This window comes from Paramisgurnus dabryanus, chromosome 4, assembly GCF_030506205.2.
Source record: "Paramisgurnus dabryanus chromosome 4, PD_genome_1.1, whole genome shotgun sequence".
In the NCBI taxonomy this organism is placed as follows: domain Eukaryota; kingdom Metazoa; phylum Chordata; class Actinopteri; order Cypriniformes; family Cobitidae; genus Paramisgurnus; species Paramisgurnus dabryanus.
In genome coordinates, this window is record NC_133340.1 from 30077112 (window position 1) to 30087904 (window position 10793).

The 10793-nt window shown below is 36.1% G+C and overlaps 1 protein-coding gene across 1 annotated transcript; it reads left to right on the forward strand.

Moving 5' to 3' along the window:
• Window positions 1-49: 49 nt before the first annotated feature.
• Window positions 50-9159, forward strand: pros1 (protein S). The gene is made up of 14 exons (XM_073814377.1): window positions 50-294; window positions 1792-1949; window positions 2029-2053; window positions 2400-2483; window positions 2566-2688; window positions 3382-3501; window positions 4169-4297; window positions 4407-4647; window positions 4992-5178; window positions 5260-5424; window positions 5543-5711; window positions 7218-7354; window positions 7439-7667; window positions 8386-9159. The coding sequence occupies exons 1-14, from the start codon at window positions 204-206 to the stop codon at window positions 8562-8564; spliced, it is 2037 nt and encodes a 678-aa protein (XP_073670478.1). The 5' UTR covers window positions 50-203; the 3' UTR covers window positions 8565-9159.
• Window positions 9160-10793: the final 1634 nt, after the last annotated feature.

The following is a 10793-nucleotide window of genomic DNA, read 5'->3' on the forward strand; positions in this document are numbered from 1 at the left end:
ACAGTAGTGAACAGGGCTACTAGTTAGCCCATAGTTAACCGATAATGAGCTGTGTTTGGTGAAGTGTTCACAGCTCATCATCGGTTCAGATCTGATTCAACTCTATTGTTCCGATCACACGACTCACATTCAGCGGGATTCCCAAGTTTCTCAGCGCGGATCTTTAACAGAAAGTGTCCGGATTCAGTGACTCAAACAGCGGGATGATGTGTGGACGCGACGCGGCGATTAGCGGCTCTCTGCTCGGCCTCCTCCTGCTGCTGCTGACCGCTAAACTCAGCGACTCGCAGTCATGTGAGTAAAACTCAACCGAACTTTATAAACTCATATTATATAACAACAACAACATCATAAACATCGTGCTGAACTGAGTTACTGTAACTTTACTAACAATCTACCAACTTTAAACATCAAAGTGACATTTATGTACTACAGTAAAACTTTCACTGTGATTTACTGATGTTAACACGGTGTTGTGAAATAAACGTTACATTACTGTAGAGAATGATAGGAAATATTTAAGACATCATCTTTACACGTACGATAAAAACATATTTTAATAAATTTAAATATAATAAATTGTTAAAAATCATGTAAGAAAGTCGCGTTCTTACAATATAAAAGAAATAAGAGAAAGCGCGCGCTGCTTTATCATGTTTACACAGTTACATCGCGTGACGTCACCACCAGAACAGCGCTGCGCGAAATATTAAAACTAAAACTTGAACAAAACCACAAGAACTATATTTAACAACACTTCTGATCCTCTTGTAGTGTAGAGAAACTCTATTCTAAAAAATAAATAATAAAAAGAAATTGCCTTAAAGTACAAACGTTGAACAAACAACAGACATTATTTCAACCAAATCTCAATGTTGATTTTTAAGCATTTTATAAATCTTTTTTGCAACAGTTTAGCATTAAATGTTGTTTCCACTTTGAAATAAAAACTGACATTATTTCAACCATATTTCAACATTAAAGGTTGGTCATATAACTGCTAGGAAAGTTAAAGATTTTCATTTTTCAATATTAAATGGTGTATATCATCAATCCAGTGAATTTGTCCAAAATGGTTTAGAAACTCAACCAATACAGAACCACAGAACATTTATTTATCATTGTGTCAATGTTGATCAATTACAGCTGGATATTTATGACATGTTTCATGCTTCAGCAGATAATACCTCACATGACATTACATATGGACTGATTAAGGACAATCATATTGATTTGGATTTATTTGGATAATAAATACTCATACAAAAAACATGCATTTCATAATCATTTTGTTTCCTCTACCAAAGCCTTCACTATTATGCAAAACAAAAACACCACCTAAATTGTCTCCATAAATCAAGAATTTGACCTAAATCAAAAGCTTTCAAAAAGTTTTGTTTGCTTGTTTTTTCTTCTTTTTTGTATTTGCTGTATGCGCCTGTTCCTTACTATGTAATGTAAAGAGGTGTATTGTACTTTGAACTTTGGTGCCACATTGTTTGTACATGTTAATTTTGTCAAATAAATAAATAAAGGAAAACAAAACCCCAAAATCACCATCAGAGACGGTCAGTGTGTTAAAGATGTTTTATAAGACACAATAATCTTAACTTCTCATGAAGATTTACAGATTTAATATTAATGACTCACATTTATCTGACAGAATAAGCAGCTGTACAGTGATCTTTAAAATATACCATAGTACATTTGACTAATATTCATATTCTTGGATCTTGAATAAAAGCATGTGTTAAAATGAATAAGTGTACTTTAGTAAAAGTGTGTGTTTAGTTCTTTCACAGAATCGAGCTCATGAGTTTCTGATGCGACACAGACGAGCAAACGCAATGTTTGAAGAGCATAGGAAAGGTAATTTAGAGCGCGAGTGTATCGAGGAGATGTGCAATAAAGAAGAAGCTCGAGAAATCTTTGAGAACAATCCAGAAACTGTGAGAAACTTCTCATCCACATCAATATTTCCTCACTTAACAATGATCGGATTATAATCATTCTTTATTTCTTTTCCAGGAATATTTCTATCCCAGGTACATCGGTAAGTCATTGTCATTATATTTGTGAAAAAACACAAACTTACGGTAAAAAGAGTTTGGTGGGTAATGTGAGATTGCGTCAGATGACCTCTGGGTTTGTGTTTCAGTGGCCGTCAGGTTATAATCTGATTGTGAAACTGTTTGGGCTCAATGCCATTTATTCACAAACAACACATTCAAGTGTCAGTGATCTCAGACTGCTTTCTCTCTGCTTTCTACACACATTGCACAGATTATGTTGTTGCACAACTCTTGACTTCAAGCTGAATGAAAGAAATTAAATCATAACACTCTTGATTGTCCGGAATAACAAACCCCTGCGTTTGTGTGTGTGTGTTTGTGTTGTAGTTTGTTTGGGGTCTCATCGGGTGGGCATCAAAAATCCAAACTCAGGGCCGGGAATCCCTCAGAACCTCCGAACGTGCGTTCAAGGTGAACTCTTCTCATTGAGTAGTGTTGATATTGTGTAGCTGCTTGTGTATATGTTTGTAATGTGTTGTGTGTTGTTTTTTAGAGATCAGTAATCAGTGTCTACCTCTGCCGTGTAACGCGGACGGTTCTGAGCGCTGTGTGGACGGTCACGGTTCTTACACATGTGTGTGTAAACCGGGTTGGACGGGTCAGGAATGTGAGGAAGGTGAAGATCAAATCCACACATCTACAGAAACACACTTCACACACAGGGTACTTTGTGTTGTGTTGTGTCTCTGGCATATGCCATGTTTTCTGTATCTCATGTGTTTTTATTATTCTGAGTTTTGGCATAGGCTTGATGTTATTTTGGTGTTTATGTTTGATGGATAGTGATGCTAACAGGCCAAAAGTCATCATAACTTTATTAACTTAGTTTAAAATCTTCTTTTTATAATGAAACACAGATTATTATGTTACACGTTATCATGTCATTTGACTCTTAAAGGGATAGTTCACCCAAAAATAAAATTGACAAAAGAAGATGTTTTGATAAATGATGGTATGCACAAAGCTGATGGTACCCATTGAATTTCATCGTATTTGTTTTTCCTAAAATTAAAGTCATTTTAAGTTAAGCACTATTTAAGTTACAATCAGCTGTGTGCTTACCATCATTTATCAAAATATCTTCTTTTGTGTTTATCAGAAAAAAGAAAGGGATGAGAAAATGATGACAGAATTTTCATTTTTGGATGAACTATCACTTTAAAAACTTTTATAAACATCACTAAATCCGACTCAGATTATGTTGCTTTGAATCTTTACTAATATATGTTTGTTGGTTATGATGAAGAGCACCAGTAATAAATGCCAAATACGTTTATTGATAGGATTTCTTCTCTGTGTTTGTTTACAGATATTAATGAATGTGAAGACCCAAATGTGATTTGCAGTCAAACGTGTCACAATTTCCCAGGCAGTTTTAAGTGCAGTTGTGAGCGAGGTTTCTATACACACGATGACATTCACTGCTTCGGTGAGCTCTTTATTAATATCAGATCTCAGTGTAATACAACAGTCTTCAGTCTTGTGCTCAAGTGTTTGGTTGAGATCCAGGTTGAGTTCGAGATCCAACAGCTGTTCCAGGAATTCTTGGATTTTCCTGTAAAAGGGAAACATGATTCCTGTTCAGCTGTGTGGTCCTGTGTAATACTGAAACCACAGAAGTCAAGAAACTTGTGCAGAGCTAAACATTTACATCTCCTTCAGATTAAAGGGGACATATGATGAAAATCAGACTTTCTCCATGTTTACGTGCTATAATTGGGTTTCCAGTGCTTCTATCAACCTTGAAAATGTGAAAAAAAGAAGTTTTGGTAAACCATTCTCTGCAAGCATGCGATAAATAGCTCATTGAAATTTGTCTCCCCTTGTGATGTCAGAAGGGGATCTTATTATAATAATACCGCCCCTTAATCTGCACTATCAGAGATCAGCTCATTTGCATTTAAAGTACAAACCAAAAAACAGCAGATTTTTGCTCACACCTACAAAGGCAATTTTAACATCTTATAATAAATGATCTGTAATACTTCTGGGGACACCAAAGATTTATTTGGCAACTTAAAAAAGTCTTGTGATATCCCCTTTAAGTGATCTATAGATACACACAGTGATGTTTAATGATGTGTGTTTTATTACAGACATTAATGAATGTATCCTGTATCCCAGTAAATGTGCTGAACCGGCCAAATGCATCAACATGCCAGGAACATTTGAGTGTCGCTGCCCAACAGGATACAAATATAACACAACATCACAACAATGTGTCGGTAAGACAACATAACACACAGCTCACTGGCTCTCCTCTTTACTTTAGGAAATGTTTCTGAATGATTCTTCAGTGTACTTTGAAACAATCATATATGTGTGTGTGTGTAGATGTAAATGAATGTGAGCAGGACGTGTGTGATGGTGAATGTTTAAATACAGTCGGGAGTTTCCGGTGTTACTGTGATGGCCGGAGTGGTTTGAGGTTATCAGAGGACGGCCGTGTTTGTGAGAAGATCCCACAGTGTTTGGATCTGTATGATTATAAACATGAGGAGATGCTTTATCTGGGAGAACAGTTCTCTGGTTTATCGGTCCTATATCTGCGCTTCCTTCTGCCGCCGGACACCAGGTATACAAACTCACTTTATTACCATCAAATATGATTTCTTTCTTTTTAAGAATAATGATGAGTAAACTTCTGTTTATCTGTAAGTATTGTTAAAGATAAACCACTAGTAAATCTGTAGACATAACCAGATCAGTATGATTATGAAGACTTACAGAGTCTGACAGCAGATGTGTACGGTTGCTAAGCAACAACATCCCAACCTGCTGCATTCATATTGTGAGGTTAAATGATGTGCTGCTGATGTCAGATTGATTTATTTTGAAAGAATCAAATGAGATGATTATTATAACACAATAATAATCTCTAGTAAATAATACTAATAATCTCTCTGTATGTGGCCGCAGGTTTGCAGCTGAATTTGATTTCCGTACCTTTGATCCAGAAGGTGTGATACTGTACGCCGAATCTCGAGCGGACTCGTGGTTTATGTTGGGTTTACGGGGCGGCCGCATCGAGGTCCAGTTTAAAAATGATTGGTCGTATAAAGTGACGAGCGGAGGGAAAGCCATAAATGACGGTCAATGGCACGTGGTGAGTTGTATATCTGAGAGTTGCTTGTTTCTGATGACAGAATTGTTTTGATATTTTTTTAAATGTTTGTGTTTATTGTAGATCTCAGTAGAGGAGCTGTCAGGTAGCATCAGTGTAAAGATCAGTAAAGAAGCCATCATGAGTATTAACAGTCCTGAGCGTCTCTTTACGCCTCTCAATAATAAACTGGATGCTAAATTTTACATCGCTGGACTGCCCAATCCCACCCAGACTCTCATCAAACCCGTAAATCACAGCGCTTTACTCTAAACAAACACTTGAATAATATTTCACATGATTGTTTAAGAAATAAGACACATTTCCCTCATGTTTGTGTGATCTTTTTTTGGTGATTGTGACTCAGATTAATCCGAGGTTGGACGGTTGTATTCGAGGTTGGAATCTGATGAATCAGGGTGCGTCTGGAGTAAAGGAGGTGATTCAGGACAAAGTGAGCAAACATTGTTACGTCTCTGTGGAGAAAGGTTCATTCTTCACAGGTGGAGGTTTAGCTCAATTCAACATTGACTACAGTGAGTTTACTCATCTGTTTATTAACGTCACATGATTAACACTAATGCTTCTCAAAATCCTCCTTATGTCTATCAGAAGATTTGTGAATCTGGACCACAAAACCACTCTGAATAAATCAGCTTTCCTTTAAGAATATTTGTAAATCTGGAATCTGAGGGAAAAAAATTTGAGAACATTGCCTTTAAAGTCAAATGATGTCCTTAACAACTGCATCCACTCACAAACATATTTATACATTTTTACAGTAGGAAATTCATGGATCATGATCTTTACTTAATATTCTAATGATTTTTGGCATAAAAACTGGATTGGAATTGTTGGCTATGGCTACAAATATATGAATTATAAATGGTTGTGCGGTCCAGGGTCACAAATATTAAGTTTGCAGTAAAAATCTTTCTAGTTCACTGCAAAAAATTATTTTCAAGAATAAATGTTCTTAGTATTTTTGTCTTGTTTTCAGTAAAAATATCTAAAAAAATTTAAATTAAGATGCTTGATGAGCAAAACGACCCAAAAAATAAGTCTAGTTTTTAGAACAAAAATATCCAATGTAAATGATTTTGTGCATAAAAAAATCTGCCAATAGAGTAAGCAAAAAAATCTTGAACATTTTTCTCAAAACACTTAATTCAAGAAAAATTTGCTACCCCATTGGCAGATATTTTTGCTTGTTGTACGCACAAAATCACCTAAATTTGATATTTTTGGTCTAAAAACTAGACTTATTTTCTTGGGTGGTTTTGTTAATCAAGAAAAAGCATCTTCTTCATTTAAGAATTTTTTTCTTGAAAATCATTTTTTGCAGTGTTTAAACAGTAAAATGTCTAAATCATACTTTTAAGCAAACCTACTGAGCAGATGAACTTCTGGTTTTGTGTAATGTTATGGATGAAGTTTACTTCATGTTACCTGAATAGATTAACTCTTTCCCTGCCAATGTTTAAAAAAGTGGCCCGTCTGCGACAGCATTTTTTATGATTTTCGCAATGCGTTCTAGAAAATGTTCTTCTTTTAATATATAAACAAACAAATATCTCAAATGAAAGAACAGACCCCCTGCTTTTAATAAAAAAAAGTTTCATTCTATCTTCATTTGTTCTCTTTATATCACCTCTCAAATATGGGTAGGTTTCTTAAAAAAAAACAAATTTTGAGCAGAAAGCTGAGACAATTGTGTTTTTGTAAAGGAATTTTGATAGAGATCAGATTCAGAGCGATGATCAAAACATACACAGAGTTTTTACTGTTTCTGGATCAGTGGATGCTTTAGTGTTTTATAAATCGGGCAAGAGCGACACCTAGTGGATAATAGCGGAAATATAGATTGCTGTAAAAACTCGTCATTGGCAGTGAAGCGTTTTCTCTTAATTGATGATAGAACTCAAAGGGGGAAAGAGTTAAATGCTAAGTCAATATTATATTCTGTATATGTCACTACGTCTACATACAGTACGAGTTTAAATTGTACAGCAGTAACGTTGATGTTTTCTATATCCGTGTAGGCCGATCAGGCAGCTGGTTAGTGGACGTTACGATGACTATTCGGCCTTCAAGCAGTACCGGTGTATTATTTGCCCTGGTTAGCAATGACAGTGTCCCTCTATCTGTTGCCGTGGTAACACGAGGACCGGAGGATGCGGTAAACTCTTCTACATACACAGTAACACAGATGATTGATGATGGAGTGAAGTCTGATGTAAGACTCTTGTGTTTGTTATCTCAGGATCTCCAGGTGTTTCTGGATGGCGTCTCTGTTGCTGTTCTTCAGTCCCTCATGTTGTGTTATCCAGAGCGGCTGCTGATAGAAATGAAAGTCTCACCAGATCAGATTCAGCTCACAGCAAACTCCTCCACAGTGATCTACACTGACTCTGAGACTCTGAATGTGACCTTATCCAAACTCAACAACACTCTTCAGAGCCACGTTCACACTTATATAGGAGGACTTCCAGGTAAATGACTTGATTTACTCATCTGATTATAATCATATCACTCCTCTGAATCGCTTTATGTTCCCTTTCTGTCAAACACTCAGTTCAGTTTAGTTCAGTGAAATGGTCTTATCAGGGACATTAGATCAATAAATCTGTCACTGATGTATATAAAGAGATCTCTCGTTCCAAACTGATGCAGTGGATTCATTTTAGAATCATGGTTTAGGTGAAACTGGTGGTTAGTCCCTTCAAACTTCACTGACTTGTTTATTTTCATTTAATGAATCATTCATGAGTCTGACATGACACCTGTCCTTTATTATTGCAGGATCAAATAGTCCTCCATGTGTAGTTATAAACGTAACACTTTATACAATCCTAAAACTGGTAACCAAAACCTTTGAAATAAAATCAACCAAGACAAAAAAAAAATGTTTTTATGCAGAAGTGAGCTCCAACATTTCCTAAGAGGACATGAGACTTTTGTTTGAGTCTGAATTAGATTTTGTTCAAACATGAGGACACGCTGTTCTTTTAAATTGGATTGAAGTTATGTTGTTCATGCAGAAAAGTTCAGTTTGGCTACGTTATTGATCAGTAAAGTGTTGCAGGAACAAACACCAAATAAATCTGTCAGGATTTACTGGAGCTGAACTATATCTGCTCTGAAGACAGGACCGGAGATAAAGAGATGTGTATGACTGTTCTTCATGTCTGTCTGTGTGTTTCTATGCAGATCTTCCTCTGTCTAACACTCCCATCTCAGCGTATTATCACGGCTGTCTGGAGATCAGTGTCAATGGACTCAAGCTGGATTTTGATGAAGCTGTCAGTAAAGATAACAGCATCAAATCTCATTCCTGTCCTCCTGTATCCTCTCCTGACCCTCCAGCTGTCCAACCGCAGCCACACTAAACAGGAAATGACATCACAGCTAGACCTTCACTAATCACTAAAATTTCACCATTGCTTGAATCTGATTTAAATTCCTGTCAATCATATAATAGTTTTGTTACTCCTAGCACCCTAACTAGTGTTCTGTATGAGCACCCTATCTAGTGTCCTTTATGAGCACCCTATCTAGTGTCCTGTACAATGAATGAAGTGAGATTCAGGAATAGCCACATGCAGACTTTCTTGTGTTTGTTTGGTGTCTGTTTTTTTGTTGCTTCTCTTTTAAATGAATGTTTTTAATACATTGACTTGGTAATGCACTAGTTAAGCTCTTTAACTAACCTGTGAAAACTGCCAGTGCTATATTGAATAAAGCTTATGAGGTTTTAACATGTGCTTCCTCTATTTAAAGATACAGTCGTGATATGAGGCAGAGCTGAAATCTGAAACAGGACTCCAGTGTTATGTTGTCTCAGTTGTGTGTTGTTAGGTTATTTGTTCTTAAACTTTAGTCAATGATCACTGCTCACTGTGTTTTGTTTGAACATTTTACTGTGAATGTTTTAAGGTGATTTAGTGCAGCATTAATTGTTATAATAAAATACAGTAAAATACAGCATGTTGTATTTGTTGACTTCATCCAGAACCCTGAATCATGAATCATCCTGAGATTATCAGAGAAATTTAAAGGTGCCCTAGAATGTAAAACATCTATGTAGACATAGATGACAATGTTGTTATAATGATAAAAACAAAGTTGTGACTGCTGGGTTAGCGTTATATGCTAGTTAGCACTATATGCTAGTTAATGCTATATGCTAGTTAATGCTATATGCTAGTGTTTAAGCTGAAGTTCTACTATTGACGTTACAGTTACGTTTTGCAGGTCCATACTGAAACAAACACACAAACTTACCACTCAGAAACGTCCATTAACAATCTCCAAACAATTGATTATTCCTCAAAATCTGATCCAGACTCAAACATAAGATCTGTTTACAAACACACAGAGCTACTGAAGGAGAAACAGCCAATCAGAGCAGAGCTCAACATTATTATTCATGACCCTTTCAAATAAGGTAATAACAGACATTAGGCATTAGGGTTGTAAATGGAGATGAAAACTGAGAACAATGTAAAATATTTGTTAAATGCATTCTTTGGCACCTTTAAATGAAAATTCCAGGTCTGGATAATCAAAAGTATTTTTCAGATCTTTTTAAATTTTGATCAGAAGTGTTATTTTACATTTTTATCTCTGTTTAGGTCTGGTTAGTTTCACAGGTCAGTATCTGTGGTAGAGATTCAGGAATGTGATGTTTGTGCCGTGATCCACAATGTTTTACAGACGGACACAAGTGACCTTAATCAGATTAAGAGAGGGGAGAAAAATGAAAACACTGGGTCAGAAAAACAAGAGAGAGAGAGAAAGGGGGTAAACACGAGGAAACAGCTGCAGGGAAAAGTTAACCTCACATGTACTATTACTGCTAGAAGAACAATAATGTTGCTCTTTTTAAAGGGGACATTTCGCAAAACTTTTTTGTAAAAGAAATCTTTGTTGTCTCCAGAGTACATATGTGCTGTTTTAGCTCAAAATATGATATAGAGAATTTATTACATCATGTTAAAATTGACACTTTGTAAGGGTGAGGAAAATGTTTTAGTTTTTGTATGTGTCCTTTAAAATGCAAATGAGCTGATCTCTGCAGTTAATGGCAGTGCCGTAGTTGGATAATGCAGATTAAGGGGCAGTTTTATTATAATGAGATCCCCTTCTGACATCACAAGGGGAGCCACAATTCAATGACTTATTTTTTTCACATGCTTGCAGAGAATGGTTTACCAAAACTAATTTACTAGGTTAATCTTTAACACATTTTCTAGGTTGATAGAAGCAATGAGGACCCAATTATAACATGTAAATAAAATGTAATAAAACAAATCCTGATTTAATGCTGTGGTTTAACAGCTGCAGTCTTCATTGACTTTCACTCATACCAAATGAGGTAATATTTATTTATTGTTTGGCTTAACTAATCCTGTAAGTGTAATGTGACCTCTGATGTGTGTTAATGGGGTAACTCTAACGGGTTTAAAGCCGTGTGGGTCAGTAAACCATGACAGAATAGAAATTGTTTAAACTGCAGAGTGCGCGTGTTCTGCTGCGAGCGTCCTATGATGCTGCGCGTGCTGCAACTTTCCGCCAATGAAAGCGTCGAATCTGCTGCTCGCGTTCAGAGAGAGAGA